The 16417-nt window shown below is 48.9% G+C and overlaps 6 protein-coding genes across 6 annotated transcripts; 3 read left to right on the top strand and 3 right to left on the bottom strand.

The window, feature by feature from the left end:
- Positions 1-392: 392 nt before the first annotated feature.
- On the top strand, positions 393-1518 carry BP5553_05411 (Uncharacterized protein; the record flags this gene model as incomplete). Its single annotated transcript, XM_032014034.1, has 3 exons — positions 393-473; positions 538-715; positions 791-1518. 3 exons carry the CDS (start codon positions 393-395, stop codon positions 1516-1518), a joined length of 987 nt encoding a protein of 328 aa, XP_031870634.1.
- Positions 1519-2068: 550 nt separating this feature from the next.
- BP5553_05410 (uncharacterized protein) lies at positions 2069-3980 on the bottom strand (the record flags this gene model as incomplete). Its single annotated transcript, XM_032014033.1, has 3 exons — positions 2069-2780; positions 2835-3429; positions 3491-3980. The coding sequence occupies 3 exons, from the start codon at positions 3978-3980 to the stop codon at positions 2069-2071; spliced, it is 1797 nt and encodes a 598-aa protein (XP_031870633.1).
- A 2050-nt stretch (positions 3981-6030) lies between these two features.
- BP5553_05409 (uncharacterized protein) lies at positions 6031-8429 on the top strand (the record flags this gene model as incomplete). Its single annotated transcript, XM_032014032.1, has 3 exons — positions 6031-7855; positions 7900-8178; positions 8245-8429. 3 exons carry the CDS (start codon positions 6031-6033, stop codon positions 8427-8429), a joined length of 2289 nt encoding a protein of 762 aa, XP_031870632.1.
- Positions 8430-9913: 1484 nt separating this feature from the next.
- On the top strand, positions 9914-10940 carry BP5553_05408 (uncharacterized protein; the record flags this gene model as incomplete). The annotated part of the gene is made up of 4 exons (XM_032014031.1): positions 9914-10246; positions 10429-10511; positions 10576-10823; positions 10894-10940. 4 exons carry the CDS (start codon positions 9914-9916, stop codon positions 10938-10940), a joined length of 711 nt encoding a protein of 236 aa, XP_031870631.1.
- Positions 10941-11152: 212 nt separating this feature from the next.
- Positions 11153-14016, bottom strand: BP5553_05407 (DUF221-domain-containing protein; the record flags this gene model as incomplete). The annotated part of the gene is made up of 6 exons (XM_032014030.1): positions 11153-12330; positions 12377-12496; positions 12547-13350; positions 13404-13702; positions 13750-13916; positions 14014-14016. 6 exons carry the CDS (start codon positions 14014-14016, stop codon positions 11153-11155), a joined length of 2571 nt encoding a protein of 856 aa, XP_031870630.1.
- Positions 14017-14603: 587 nt separating this feature from the next.
- BP5553_05406 (Carbon-nitrogen hydrolase) lies at positions 14604-15892 on the bottom strand (the record flags this gene model as incomplete). The annotated part of the gene is made up of 3 exons (XM_032014029.1): positions 14604-14658; positions 14718-15355; positions 15419-15892. 3 exons carry the CDS (start codon positions 15890-15892, stop codon positions 14604-14606), a joined length of 1167 nt encoding a protein of 388 aa, XP_031870629.1.
- Positions 15893-16417: the final 525 nt, after the last annotated feature.

Raw genomic sequence — 16417 nt, 5'->3', positions numbered from 1 at the left:
GTTTACTGTTCACCTAGGTGGGGTTGGTGTATTTGGGTTGGCGTTTTGGTAGCTATATATGCTAGGAAGGGTGGCCTGGGAATACCCGTCAATGCATGAAGCATTGGCTTGTAGCATTAATTACATATGCGAGCATCATTGATGAAGAATGAAGTTAAAAGATACTAGAACAACGCAGGGCTCAGAAGTGTTCAGGGGTGATCATTGATCTCGCTTGGCCAAAGCTTGGCCCAACGTCAGTCAAGTCTTAACACTTTGTGTCTGTCCTAGCATCACAGCAATAAATATATTTCTTCATGATTCGATCATTTCTTCCACCTTTGGCGCCGCATAACCCTTCAATCTTCCTAAAACACGTCCTGCGTTGCCCATCCTCCATCCGCAGCCTTGCAATGTCCGCCAATGCGCCAGCGCTCGCATCGGAGCAAAGCCAGCAAACGGGCAGCAGTAGCTACAAACCCCGCTATATAGATGTATGTCTCTCCTACCAACTCGCATCTCAGCCTGCCGTCAGCTAACCAGCCTCAAACACAGTAGATAGGCATCAACCTCACGGATGCTGTCTACAGCGGGGAGTACCACGGCACGCAACGGCACCCATCGGACCTCTCATCGGTCATCGAACGTGGGCGGGAAGCAGGATGCCGGAAGCTGATAGTGACTGGCTCTGATCTAAAAGAATCAATACATTCACTCGAGTTATCTAAAGCCTATCGTATGTGGCCTATTTCCCTACACTAGACCACCCCTTCTGAAAGGTAGTCTTACTTACCATACTACCAAAACACAGCCGGGACGATTTACAGCACCATAGGCGTGCACCCCTGCTCATGTCTCCAATTCACAACCCACGAGCCTTCCTCCGCACACCTCCTCTCCAGCCTCCGCACCCTAGCCCTCGAAGCAAAAGCCTCGGGCCACTGCGTGGCATTCGGTGAAATTGGTCTTGATTACGATAGGTTAACCTTATGCCCCAAGGACGTGCAACTCGAATATTTCGCCGCCCAACTAGACGTAGCAGTCGAAGTTGGTCTTCCGCTCTTCCTGCATAGTCGAGCGGCGCACGCGGATTTCATTCGATTGCTGAAGGAGAGGGAGGAAAAGCTGCCTAAGAAAGGTGTCGTGCATAGCTTCACGGGGACGATGGAGGAGATGCAGGAATTGGTTGAGGAGGGCTGGTCTGTTGGCGTTAACGGGTGCTCGTTGAAAACTACTGAAAATTTGGAGGTTGTGAAGGCTATACCATTGGATAAGATTATGTTGGAGACGGATGGCCCTTGGTGTGAGATAAGGCCTAGTCATGCGAGTGCAGCGTATGTCAAGGACTTTGATGGCGATAAGTGGAAGTGGGTTAAGAAGGAGAAGTGGGTGGATGGGGCATTGGTTAAGGGGAGGAATGAACCGTGTATGATTGGGAAGGTTGCGTGGGCTGTGGCGGGCATTAAGGGGATTAGTGTGGAGGAGTTAGTTGAGGCTGCGTGGGCCAACACCGTGGCTATGTTTAAGCTGGAGGATTGAGTGCTGTAAGAAGGCCTTGGATGCGGGGAACTCTTGCTCATCATATTGTGGGGTTCGGTAGATGTTGAAGTAGATGTGGGAATAGAAATAGACTATGCAACACACCCCCTTCCCTTTGCGTCTATTGTTCTTCATCAATATGTTTCTCTCCTCAATACTCCCAGGCTTCATTCCTCTACTGCTGTCCTTTAGCCTTCAAAATACATAAATAGGACACATAGCCGATGAGGGGGAGATGATGCTTTTCTTTTTGTAGTCAAAAATGCACGTGCATAAATAATATATCCCTTATACATCTCTTTGCAGTCTTTCGAAATATTAAGTTGCGTTGTCTCCGCCCAGTGTGTAGAGTTAGCATTTTGCATCGAGTAGTTTCAACTATTAAGTCTATATATATGATGCTTCAATTTAACCCCCCAAGTGGTTCCGATGAAAACGCCTTAAATGTCTCAAGTATACTAAGTAATTCCATACTGTCCCTAAATTTTTGTCCCAAAGTTACAACCATACTGGCAGTGCCACCATTTTCTATCTATAGCGGGTACCCAAATCACGTGGAGCTTGTAGTATCCGTTATTTTTTCATCATTCCTATCATGTTTAGAAGCACCGCCAAGTTCCTTTTCAAGGTGGACCTCAACATGGTTAGTGAAATACTTGGACGGGTCACGGACAGACATGGCGCAAGCGAGAGCTATGAGGCCAAAGGGGATAGATGAAAGCCAGGTGATGCGGAATCCGTAGGCGTAGCCATAACGCGCCGCAGTAACGCAGTCGCTGAAGACGGAGGTGGGAATGTTGGGGAATTTGGCAGCCATGCCCGGGACGCCCACGAGCGTCAGCTGCACGGCCTCGACGAGATCAGGGATACTTTCTGAGGAGACTTTGGCCGCTGTCACGGTCTCGGCGATGCGCTTGGCAACCTGTTTGGCGGCGGTTTGGGAGAATATGGAGGAGAAGATGACAGAGCCAACGGAACCGCCTACAGAGCGGAAAGTGCCAATCAAACCAATGGCGACACCGAGATCTCGCTGAGGAACATTCAGAGATGCGGTGGTGTAGCAGTTGAGGGTGATCCATCCGAAGGGAAGCATAGCGAGGGTCTGAACTGCCATAAGCCAGCCCAGGTTAGTCGGTGTGATCAGTGCAGCAAGCCCGAAGAACAAGGTCTGCATGAAGACGGCGAAGGTAAGCTGATAGTTGACATGTTTGATGTAGTGCACAAGAGCGGTGATGATGACGCCGCCGACGAACTGTCCAACACTAGAGGGGGAGATTAGCTACAATCCTGCACCGGGAGAGACTCCAGGTACGTACCCATTCGGAATAGAATAAACCCCAATCTTCGTCGGGTCGGGTGTGTGGAGGTAAAGGATAGTCTGTGCGTTGAGGGCCGCAGCAGCGAAGAATACCATACCCGCAACGAAGACGAGCACAATAAGAGATGAGTACTCGCGGAAATTCTTGAAAAGATACCACGGGAAGAGTGGATCCTTGGGAATGGTGAAGTCGTAAGCAAATGCGGCAAGGAAGACGATGAGGCCAAGAATCAGGGGCGCCAGAGTGCCAGCACTGCCCCATGGGTAAGCGTTGCCTCCAGAATTAAGACCATAAAGGAACACAGTTAGGCCGGCCACGAAGAGGAAAGCAGCAATGAAATCAAGCTCCTTGAATTCTTGCCACTTTGTCCTACCATCCGCACGAGGATGGCTGGGTGGGAAGTAGACACAGGCGGTGCCAATCATCGAGACAGCGCCATAGCCAATGGCGATGTAGAACATGATCCGCCAACTAGCATTGGTCACCATTAGGTTTGCCAGGAGAGTTGACGGGATAGCCCAGATCGACAGATTGAACTCGGTCCAGGCCAAGCCCATACCGCGATACTTGTTGGGAAGAATCTCAGATATTCCTAGTGGATATTAGTAACTGTTGCACGACTACTATAATATCACCAGATATCCAAAACTCACCAGCATAAGCTACAGATACCGTCCCAATGGAGGCACCCAAGATGACCTCGCCAGCAATAAGTTGGTTCATCGAGTTTGCAGTAGCTGCAACAATACCGCCAATAATCGTGAGAAGCTGGCCAAAGAGGATGACATGGCGACGGCCAAAGATGTCCGAAAGACGACCCGCGATGGAGAAACCGACTGCTGCCGCAAGACCCCATCCTGAAGGAATCCAGAATGAAATGTTCTCGCCGCCAATCTTTTGCGAGAGTTGAACAAGAACAGGGGTAACGAAGAGGAAACCAAAAACGATTGGTCCAGAGAAAGAAGTTCCTAAAAAGAGGGCCGAGAGAAGGACTGACAAAGTCAGCTTTTCAGCATGCTCTGGGTTGTCTTCCAGTGCAGCTCTATGTGGGTCATCATAGCCATGGGGTAAAACATGACTTTCATGGCGAGCAATGTTGGTCTCGGTCTCAACAGCCTGCTTGTGGGAATTTGAGTCTTCCATCTTATCTTGTCTTTGTCAATTCAGAACATATCACATATAGCTTGTTATCAAATTCAGTGCGGGGAAATGGGACTTATGTAGTGTTTATATGTAAGTCGGTCCATGTACATACGTATCCCTCACTCACTACTACCCGCAGGGGGGAGATACACTGGGATTACGACGGACGGAAGTTGAAGACAAGCATTTTTGGAGGCTTGTGTGGGGCTGGGCATCAGGGGTGCCACATGAAGTTTATATGCCGTCCACACCTAACAATACCCCAGTAATACCCCAGTAGACATAGTCGCGAGCTAATTGACGTTGCTCTGGGGGCGAAGAGAATAAATAGGCGCCATATGGGGAATGATGGCGAAGCTAGGCGAGTCCTGGACGGAGATGTTTCTTGCAGAGTAGTATGGATCAGGGGTGCTCCCCGGTAAGCCAGTCAATATGCAGTTTGAGCAGTGCGTTGGCTTCTCAACCTATACTACTACGCGAGACATTACGAAGCATCGGCTGCATCTTCGTAATCCGTTGGAAGTCAAGATCCATGTGGGACGTGAGGATGGTGGAACCGAGATTGATTCCTGAGTTAAATCCGAAACTCTTTTCTTTCTAGAAAACGTAGAACGTTCTGTAACTCGGGCCAATACTAAACCCCCCAGTGCCTTTGTAGATCTGTTATTGTAAACTATTCTTTCCATATCGTAGTCGCCCACATCGCTAAATCTAAACTCTAGCTATTTGTAGGTTATATTAAGAGGAACCCAAAGCACTGGCCTAGGTAAGAAGTTGGCTTGAATTTGTAGAGATTATAGTAGAGAAATACTAAGTAGAGTGCTATAGTATTAAGTAGTACTTTTGGCTTAACTAAAGGAACTTCTATATTCTAGTGATACTCGCTTTCAGAGATTAACTCCTTAATTAAAGCTTTATATAGCTTAATTAAGTATATCTCTAAACCTAAGTTTATTAGAGATATTTATTATATCAAGCTAATAGACGAATTAGGTATACTTTTAAGGATGAAATCTATTGGATTCTACTACGGACTGCACCGAGTTCGCACACCCATTAGCACAAAGGAATAATTATGGTCAAAACTTTGGGCTCAAGAATATTATAGTTAAAATGCAATATTCAGGCGCAATAGCCGCCGAATTGAGCGATCGTGGTCGCTGTTTTAAGCAATGGTTGTCCCCACTCAATGATCCATGAATGGGCGCAAGCAAGCTCGCTTGGTAAGCAGCACCTACTGAGAAGCTCTTGCTGGTTACCTAGCCAGTACTGTACTTGAATAATCAATCATTCAACTGGCCACGTATGCTCATCACGAACAGTTTCCCACTTCAATAATTCTCGCGCCAAAAAAGAAGGGAATGGCCACATTGGTCATAATCCCGAGGAGTGAACGAGTCCAAGTCCCTGACCTCGTGAGGGCGAGGGGGTGAGGATAGGACTTGTGTAGGAGGTGCGGAGGTATTAGAGTGTGCGAATAATGTCGCGGTTCGAATCGCCGGATCAGACAATGCGCCATACGAGTCGAGTTTCGACGTCGTGAATGGATGTTGGTTGCAAAAGTTGGGGGACTGCCTTTAAACCACCCCGAGGTTATCTCAATGAGAGAACCAATGGGTCCAATACACATCACTTCCAATGCTTGGACTCCAAATGGCCTGCGGCTCTTTTGAGGACATAATTGGTCGTCCGTGTTCGGGCATGCACCACAAGAAGTGGGATGGCTCAGCTCATACAGGCGCAGCATTCCTTCTTGGGCGGAATGTTAGGCGGATTTTGGGCACATCATGCAGAGCCTCGCCTGCTCCAGAAACTCTTGAACAACCTTCAAACCTTCAAACCTTCAATTCATCCTGTAGATCCGGGTCCAGGCACTGAATTCATCGACTTTCATTCCGACAATTCAATCCCTGAAATTGTCAGCCTACTAGCTCCTAGCACAGGCTATCCAACTAGCATCGAGGACCATCATGTCAATGTGACCCATACAGAAGGCTATCCGACTGGTGCTGAGCTTTGCAACAATCGTTGAAGAAGGAACACCGTCACAATGTGGCTTATCAACTGCAGCACGCTTAGGCTTGAAAAATTTATCGGGGTATTTATCCCAAAGTACGCCATTCTCTCCCACACATGGGAGAGCGAGGAGGTCACTTTCCAGGAGCTGGCCCTACCCTCTGCGGTATATAAAAAGGGGTATTTCAAGATCAGAGAGACCTGCATTCGAGCACTCAGGCACGGTCTCCAGTACGCATGGATTGACACCTGCTGCATCGACAAAACTAGCAGCACGGAGCTGGCGGAAAGTATCAACTCCATGTTTCAGTGGTACCAGAATGCTGAAAAATGCTATGTCTTCCTCTGCGATCTACGTTCTGGGGTCCCGGCTGAAGATAGATTGGCGATGTGCCGTTGGTTCACTCGAGGATGGACGCTTCAAGAGCTAATCGCTCCGAGGGAAGTTCGCTTCTACGATCAAAGCTGGCAATACATAGGGACCAAGAAGGATTTCTCCGGTAAAATCTCATCAGTTACCAGTATCAACGAGGATGTCTTGCTGGGGAATCGTCAGCCAAAAATCTATTCGGTAGCGACCAGAATGTCCTGGGCTGCGCATCGTGAGACGACACGTACCGAAGATCTCGCCTATAGTCTCTTGGGTATCTTCGACGTGAACATGCCTTTGATCTATGGTGAAGGGGTGAAGGCGTTTCGTCGACTGCAAGACGAAATTGTTAAGCATAGCAATGATCTGACCATTTTTGCCTGGGACCAGGGCCACGACCAAGGGGCACCGTGGGGCCTATTTGCACTATCACCTGCTGGGTTTGCTGAGAGCAATGGTATTCAACCCTTCAGTCGATTGTCATTAGATCCGGTGTTTGCCATGACGAACAAAGGATTACGAATTGATAACCTCAAGTTCATCTGGAAGGTACCCGTCAAAAATGACAACAGCGGATCCGAGACAACGAGATATTTTATTCCGTTAGGTTCTCGCGGTTCCCGCCGGACAGGAAATAGTTGGACTGAAATCGCCATGCAACTCCGAAAGATTGGACCGGATGTCTTCGTGCGAGATGGAAAGTTACTACTGACGGCCAACCCGAACAGTGGTGATCGTACTCGGGTAACGTTACTTAACTTCTATTTACATGCGACCATTCTCGAGTCTCATGTTTTTGAGGGTTCGAGACGGCATAGCGCAGTTCATTTTCCCAGGCACGAAAAGTTCAAAATCCAAGAAGTCATCCCCGAGAGCCACTGGGACGATACGAGTCGGCTATTTTTCGCCCCCCTGGATGATGAAACCCTCGTTCTGGCCGCCTCGTGTGCGGTAACTTTGGGGGATTCGACAGTCCAAGTGGTTGTGTGCATCTATTTCGGCACAGATATCCCACTTTGCCGGATCTTCAACGCAGAAGAACACAACCGATATTCATCATGGCTTTTCCGTCACAAGAGATTGGGTCACGATGTGACCTGGGATGATGTCGAAGCCGACTTACCAGAGATTCTCGATTTTACTGATAAGGTTGAAGGTTCTGCGGAGGGAATAGGCTATAAAATATCCGTAGTGCTCAAGAAGGGAGTTGTTACTTCTATATCAAACGATGAGATCTATTCTCTTAACTTCGGATTCGTGACTCACCCGCAAGCGAACCAAATATCAGCTCGACGCTCTTCTAAGAAAAGCGTCTGGACTGGAAGTGGAACATCAGATAGCAATGTCACGTGGAATGGATTCAGCGGGAGATCTCTTGGAGGGAGCAAAAATGAAAACGTGCGTGTTCTGATGGGTGGTCCTGGAGGAATGTCGATTATCGACGGTAACGTGCTGATGGGTGGCCCTGGAGGAATGTCGATTATCGACGGTAACGTGCGGATGGNGGTAACGTGCTGATGGGTGGCCCTGGAGGAATGTCGATTATCGACGGTAACGTGCGGATGGGTGGTCCTGGAGGAATGTCGATTATCGACGGTAATGTGCGGATGGGTGGCCCTGGTGGAACGTACGAGTGTGACGAGTGTGATCGGTCATTTGGCAGCCAGCAGGCCCTCAATCAACATCTCAACTCCCCAGCTCACGATCCGGTGTACGAGTGCGACGAGTGTGATCGGTCATTTGGCGGCCAGCAGGCCCTCAATCAACATCTCAACTCCCCAGCTCACGATCCGGTGTACGAGTGCGACGAGTGTGATCGGTCATTTGGCNGGTCATTTGGCGGCCAGCAGGCCCTCAATCAACATCTCAACTCCCCAGCTCACGATCCGGTGTACGAGTGCGACGAGTGTGATCGGTCATTTGGCAGCCAGCAGGCCCTCAACCAACACTTCAACTCCCCAGCCCACATCTTCGAATGTGACGAGTGCGATCGGTCATTTGGTAGTCAACAATCTCTTCAGCAGCATCTCAACTCCCCTGCTCACAATTTCATAAGGCGATAATTCCTTTAGAACTAGGCAGCCCTTGCAAATGTTAGTCGTGGATGCCAAGTACGGGGAAAACGACATCTTCGACCAACATCGTAGCCTCAGACTCGCCACGTTGATGGTAAACCGTGGTGAAGTATTCTCGAAAACTGTACAAGCAATGGGGCATACATATCAGTTCGAGGTTGAGAGCACGAGCGGTGGGGTGCCACCGAGTAGACGCACCCCAACCAAGCTCAAGCCAGATGGGGGGGAACCCGAGAAGAGCTCAAACCCCAAGCTCTTTCCCACAAGAGTTATGGAGAATAACGAACTACTCAACTCTATTTGCACTCACTCGGACCCTATGGGCAGCAGTATGTCGTAGTTGCGCTATCGAGTCGAGAAACTCAGGAATGGGCTTTCCGAGCTCATCCATCCTATCAGCATCGAACTTGTTCTTGTTGCAACGAAATATGCAGCTGTGATGTGTTCGATAGCGAAGGACGGCTTTTGGCGGCGGAGGAACTGGTGCAGCATTGCACAAAGTAGGGGCGGCTCGAATGAAGAGATGGGCTAGCTGGTCCCCATTTCTAGAGGTGATGAGGTGGCCATTGAAGGGATGTTGGACTTTCAACCGCGGGGGGCACTTAAGGAAAGTGAGCGTGCGAGCCGCCGTAGTGCAATTCTCTGGGTAAAGCTCATAAGTACTCGGTGATTGGTCGAGTGGGATAGAATAAGAAGTCGTTGGTTAAAATACTTTTTCTAGAGTAACAATCTGTAGATAATGATGAAAGCAAAGGATGATGTTCGGCCCAGACCACAACCTCAAAGCAGAGTGACGCTAGAGTCTCGAACCTTGTACAACAACGGTCGCACTGCCCCTGAAACCGGGGAACAAATCACTAACAGGTTACATCGTACTAATACTAACAATACTAATAAAATAAGAATGATAATATGCAGCCAGCGATCGGGGGGGAAGGTAGAAAAAGCTTAAGTATCCCCTGTTTTGTGGGTTGTGGCGTGACATTGGTGCACAATCACCTGATTCTGGCAGCCACAGGCAGCGTAAGGCAGCGAACACCCCCATGTTCATTCTCGGCTGAAGCTGACTAACTCCCTACGGTAGGTACTCGAGTACTCTGCGCACCGCGCAGGAACGATGCCTGAACGGCGCCCCACGATGCCGAGAGGCTACCAGGCAAAGATCCCGCAGTTGTTTTCCACTCTACGCGGGTTTGGGCCAGTGGTTAGTTAGTGGTGCTGGTGGTAGTGGTAGTGGGAGTAGTGGCAAGCGTCTTTGCTTTTCCCTCTTGTACTCATAGCCTCATCCTCTTACCCAGACTCAGACTCAGAGTCTCAGACCCTACCAGCAACTCGTACTCTCCTGCTCGCGCCTAAGCACTGTAGCAGTTAATCTCCCCTTCCTCTTCTCCGTCTCCACTACTCGAGTACTACCCTAGACTACCTATCCATTACCTATTGTTCCAGAGCACGCGCTCTCCCCCAACGCCAGAATGCCGTTGATCACTCCCCACATCTTCGACATCCCCTACACAACCCGCCCTGTCCCCCGAGATCTGATCCCCATCGTGTCCACGACGCCCTCCGAGGCGGCTGCTGAGGTGGCGGTTGAGACGCCCGCGGCGACGGCTACCAATATCAATGACGCCGACCACGAAAAGATACACATCCTCTGGGTGGGCTGTAGCGACAGCTCCATCCTCGAAACGGATGTGCTCGATGTTCCCCGCGACGAGATGTTCGTGCACCGGAATCTGGGCCACGTGCTTAGCAATGGAGATTTAAGTACCCTAAGTGCGCTCGAGTGGTGCGTGGAACTGCTTAAGGTGGGTGGGATTCCGTTTTCTGCTGATGTTTGAAGTTGGCTTGGGTGAGTATGTGGATGGCGCCTCTTGCTGCGACGGGAGAGAGAGAAGAGGGGTCCGGATCAATATGCAACTTTGAGACACACAGGACTGGAATAGTCTTCATATGAGCGGAAGAGAGGCTGATAGCTGAAATATGATAGGTAGATCACATCGTTGTCTGCGGACATCACGGCTGTTCCCTGGTGCCCGGCGAGGAGACCAGCACCGTGAATATGTGGTACAAGTACGTGTCCAACCTATTCCGATAACAAGATGTCTGTACGTGACTGACACCTACCTAACCACAGAGACGCGGCAAAATTACACGACCTCAACTCCCAACAGCTCTCAGAAGAAAACCCCGCGCTCGACGAGAAGACGCTCCGCCGGAGATTCGAAGAGAGATACGTGTTGGCTGAGGTGGCGTGGCTGAAGCGGCAGCCCAAGGTGAAGAAGGCGATGGAGGAGAGAGGGATGCAGGTCTACGCTTTCGTCTACGATGATGATCAGGGAGATTGTGTGCAGCTGATTCCAAGTAGAGAGGGGCTAACGAACGGTACGAATGGGACGAACGGGGTGAACGGGACGAACGGGACGAACGGGATATGATTTTTTATGTTGATTAGATATACAAGAGGGCTACGATAATGGTCTTGTAGGACACGAGTTCTAGTGTCATAAAACACCTCCACAACCAGAACAAAACAATTCATGCCGTGGCATTAGCAACTTAATAATCGACATATTTCTTCCGAATCGGGACCTCATTCAGTATATAAGTGGGGTATTATGATGGTACGCTATTGTGATGGTATGATAGGGCGCAAGTTCTAGTATCATAAAACACAACCAGAAGAAAACAATTCATATCATGGCATTAGCAACTTAATACTCGACATCCTTCTTCCAGATCGGAACCTCATTCAAGTCCACTCTCTCCCCCCGCTCCCAAACAACCTTCTTACCCTCAAACCTCGCAAATTCATCCGTGATGCTTATAACCTCAATCGAATCCTTCACCTCCTGGGTACTAATTCCCAGATCATCCCGCACAATCCACAGCGTTGGAGGAGGACTCGAAATTGCGGGGTTGAAATAAGCCGATTCCTCCTCTTCCATACTGTACTGTGGAGGTTCTTGCTCAAATACAAAGTTGCGGAATCGGTCATATGACTTGGACCGGCGGGGATCAAACCAGCGGGCCAGGAAGGTTGCTTTCTTTTCAGAGAGCTTGCTGATAGGACCTGTGGCGCCTTTCTCGCTAGGGGGTCGGCCTTCTTTGGTGGAGTCGTAAGACATGCGCTTTTTAGATGCTAACATAGCGAGTCGTTCATCGTAGTCCATGCTGTCTGGGGGGTATAGGACGTATTCGGAGAGGGTATGCCTCATTATAGCGTGATAGATGGCTGTCACCCCGAGACAGATAGCCTGTAATACGATCGGTCCGGGAGCAGTGTTGATAGCGAAAAGGCCGAGTTGGCAGACTTGTCCGATATATACGCCGGTTGTGAGCTGTTGGAGAACACGGGCATACCCCAACCCTTTGGTATCAATGGTGTTGGATAGGACGTAGAAGGAGTTGTAGCGGACAGCGAGATAGATGCACAGGAACCCGACTGTGGCGAACCCAAGGAGGAGCGGCGAGATAATAGAGTAACTTAACGCTATGATGCCCAAGTTACCGAACTGTGGATATTGAGCGCCCCAGATCTGGCCACCGAGTGTGATATAACTGTTGAACTTCTTCCGGGGAGTGTTTTGGAGGAACTTTGGACCAATAATTCCCATGGCAAGGCCTCCAATGTTTAACAGACTGCCTGTTGAAATCCCGAGGCCCTGGACAATGAAATACGAGATGTAGAAGTTCGATGCCTTGGGGAGATTTTCTGCTAGTAGCGTCGTTGCGCTGCTAGGCTCGTTGATGATTTTCGTGACGACTGATGAAGCACCGGAGGCCAAGGTCATGACCAGGAAAACTTGAACCACCTGGAAAGCCATATACCAAGACTGCGTTCTCAGTTCGGCGGCTGGAAGGGTCACCTCTCCGCTGAGTTTCGCGGCAACTAATTCTGTTAATATTGTTGACTAGACATTTGGGATGACACTTACATCGACAGAAAACGGGCACCAATGACATCAGTATCGATAGAGCAACGGACGGTAGTAAGCCCGTGACAACACCGAGGACAACTGGAGGGATGTGATTAATGAATCCGAGGAAAGGAACCTCTGCCGAAATGTTAGCTAATGTAGGGTGGACAAGTTCAATAGGAACGTACTGTTTGTCAGGTAATTGATATTACTGATGGCACCAACGACGGCCACTGGAATGGCCCAGAAGATGATCATCAGAGTAAGAAATGTGTTGGTTCCAAATCTCCTTAGCCAGCGCTGTTTCCTGCTAAGCCCAAGATTCTTCCATATGATTTCGTCCGGCCTTTCACCTATGGCGCGAGGACGCATGTGTGGTGGTTTCGAGGGGGTCATCCTTCGGAACGCAGCCTCTGCAGCCTCCTGAGTAGTGAACTCGATGAAAACAGCTGGGAGTAATTTGGCATCCCCACTGCGGTGCCTATCTTGAGCCCACTGCACCTCCGGGTTAAGTCGTCGCAGCTCGCTCCGGGTCCAGTCTATGGTATCGACCTTTTTTCCGATTAAAGGAATCTTGCCTAGACGATGAGTTGGGCGGTCCTTCTTTTTCAGGTATCGGGATGTAGCTGGAGCTTCCGGGTCATACTCGGATATGGCATCTTTCCTCTTGTCCCCCTTTTTCTCCCACTTTAGGTGCCTCTTATTCCCTTTACTGCACAATTGGATTTCTGCATTTTCCAACATCATGGCATCCTTGTCTCGTTCCTCGACTTTCTTCTCTAGGTCCTTGCAATCGGTTGCCAGCCAATATCTTTGCATGTATGTAGAAAATAAGGTCCGTAACTTGTCGGGGTTCAAGTATTCGGCAGGAACATCGGTGAATAGAACCGTCCGTGAGGAAATTCTGGAGGCGTAGAAAGGAGCACGAAGATAGGCGTTGCGGATATTGATGCAGTACATAGTCTCTCGAGTGATCATGTACATCACGAAAGCTACCAATGTTAGAGACTATACCGATGCGGGATATTTCAACCGGAGTACTTACCAAAGAATATCCAGCCAATGAACACATGGGCGTAGTATCTATTCTTGGCATTTTTTCCAATGTTCGAAAATGATAGCATGTCAAACTGTTTTTGTCCTCCACCGGCGGTAGCATTTACCGGAAATAGGACAGGGAAAGTAATGCATGACCCGACAAAGCAGATAAGGATCAACATTTTAAGAAAGCGAAGATACAGATAACCATCCAATGACTGGTGTTTGAGGACATCTTCATCCGGCATATGTGAAAAAGGTTTTAACCAATTAAACCGGCCGGTAGGAAGGTCTCTAGTCATCTCCCTATCTAGTGTTAGCTCTGCTTGTGGGACTTATGAGGCTATGCTCACCATTTGGAAAGCGTTTCATGGTATGTCCGTGGACCATATACGCGTTTGTATTTAGTTCGAACAGTCAAGAATACCCCAACAAATGCTGCAGCTAGTAGGCCAACAGGGATTAACGTCGACAGGAAAGCCGAAGCCGAGCTGGAGGATTGATCTCCGCCTGAACTTGACTGTGATTGAAAATATGAGCATTTATTTTCTCAAAGATGGTGCATGTTGGGGTTTATTCGATAGCTTCCCACTCAATACTGCGTGTAGAGTACTTACCATGATGAAATTGAGTTGTAGGCAGGTATGCCTGCAAAAGGAGAAAGGAGCTCAAAGTTCCGGGTTTTGGATAAAGTTTGCATATATGCTATGAGAATAACCTTATATAGAGGGGAAATACAATCCCTATGTTGATGGATTGTAGCCTAGGAAGTAACCTAGCGCGGGGAATGCGCTACTAAAATCGTCATCCCGTTGTGTGCGTAACATGATGTCAGGAGGCCGCGGAGACCACATTGAAAACGGCGACTACAAAAGCGCGACGCTTTTTGACGGTCCACAAATGAAAACAAAGAACACTACCATGAACGACTACGTCACTAGTCTTGCGACTATCAGGGATGGTGGCTCTAAATTGCAGTTCATTAACCACTTTAAGCCAAAAACGCAACAGTATGTGGAATGTGGGACATTCCCGCTCCACAAGCAGAGAACTAAACGAAAGCAAAAGAACCTTGTCCATTGTAAACAGGTTTTTAGTCGTATGTATGAATAATCTAGGCACATTAGATTAGGAAACACAATGCCAATGTTTTAATTTAGACATTTTAAGCTGTATATTAATAATATATCCCAACTTACCGGTCATATTACGGAGGGGGACTTAAGTCGAGACCTTCGACTGTTAATTTGAATGCATCGTTTCTGAGGCTGGTCAGAAATGCAGTTTGATATTGCAGTGGTTTGAGGGGTTGGGAACGCACCTGGAGTAGCTCCCAGCAACATCAAGGTCGAGTCTGCCTCGAAGACAGTCATCAAAATCGACGTTGACAGTCAACAATCCATTTTCATCGTCCCAGAGCGGCCCCGCCAAAACCTCTCCAAGCGGAGAAATAATGCATGACCCTCCTCTTGAGACATACTCCGGGGTGTGTCTTTCAACTGTCGGTCTGGTCGATCTATGTGCTGACTCGTCTAAATCCGGTAAAATAATTTCATTGCCGTCTTCGGTGATCGTCGACTTTCTCCTTAGCCGAGAATGGGCTGGGGGATCGCCGTTTAGGTTTTGTTTCTCGTCTGGAGATTCCTTGTTGTTTTTGTCGTAGTTAGTGACCCAACTAGGCAAATTTGACCTCGTCATGCATTGGTTGGCACTCAGTACCACGCATCGGCCTTCTAAAGCGACCGTCCGCATGAGTGGTAGCCATGTATCCCGTGCGTCGGCCGTTGGTGCAAGGTAAAGGTTGACGTTTTGGCAATAAAGCGATTGTCGAAGCAACGGCATGTAGTTTTCCCAGCATATCGCCGATGCAAGGGTAATATGGACCCCACGAATTGTCGTTGTAACCGCGCGGAGTGAGGACGGTTGACCTTGGCCCCAAACGAGGCGTTCGCTACCTGTCTATCGGGAAATTAGAAAGATGAAAAGCTACCTAGGGATAGATAGATGGCGGGGGAATCATACCGGCATGACTTTTCTCCTCTTCCCTAAAATACCGGATTTTGGACAAACATAAACAACAGCGCAGTATAGCGTCCCTCCACACCGTTCCACGCATCCCGTCACAATAAACACGCCTGTCTCCTTTGCAATTTTTTCCAGCCTCTCTCTTGTGCCATCTCCCCTTACCCCTTTCTTGGGAGCCTCCAACTGCCTCTCGACCCAACTCTTTCCTGAGCCCTCCGGCGTGTCACCGAAATCTACCGCGTCTTTGAAATAATGTAGGAACTGCTCGCGGCCGTGGGGTTCACGTGCCCCGACAGCAGCGCCGAATGTTGCTGTTCGCGGATACCCACCGAGATATGCCTCAGGAAAGAGAATGAGGTCGATAGATTGGCGGCGGGCTTGCTTGACAGTGTCCTCGAGCGCTGAAAGGGTCTCGGGTGTTGTGGAGAGGGTATACGCTTGTGCGACTGCGAGTCGAATTGTCTCTCCCATCCTGATTCTCAATGCAAGAGATTGATATAGAGATCTGGAGGTAAGTAATTGATAGATAATATAGAATATTGAACTTAGAAGTGTGAAGTGTAAGTGTAAAGTGTAATGCGGATACGAGCGGCAGACAGCTTGTTGAAGCTCGAGCTTGGCGTTGTCGTACGAGCAATTGTCCAACTACGCAATTGCGGGGTAAGATTAGCGATGCGACGCCTAGAAACCATTATCTGGGCCTAACGCCCCTGCACGTACAGTTCTCTAGTGGGGGTTACTAGTGCTGCACTCGGGTGTAGAGTGCATAGGTACACATATTGTTGGGAAGCTCTGATCTCACCACTGAAAACCCATTCTTCTTCGTCGTTGTTGGAAAGCGAAAGATATAAATAAGAGATATGCCTCCAAGGTGATCAAGTGTGTCACTCTAACAATGCTTTTGGAAGAAGTCAATCAATTGCCTCTGCAAGTGTAGGTATCTGGTTTTGATCAGTTCCATTGAGTCGCGTAAAGTCTGTTGTTCGCTGTTATAAT

This window comes from Venustampulla echinocandica (genome assembly GCF_003357145.1).
Source record: "Venustampulla echinocandica strain BP 5553 chromosome Unknown scaffold_2, whole genome shotgun sequence".
In the NCBI taxonomy this organism is placed as follows: Eukaryota; Fungi; Ascomycota; class Leotiomycetes; order Helotiales; family Pleuroascaceae; genus Venustampulla; species Venustampulla echinocandica.
The sequence above is the reverse complement of the archived record's forward strand: the minus strand, read 5'-3'. Positions and strand labels throughout refer to the sequence as shown.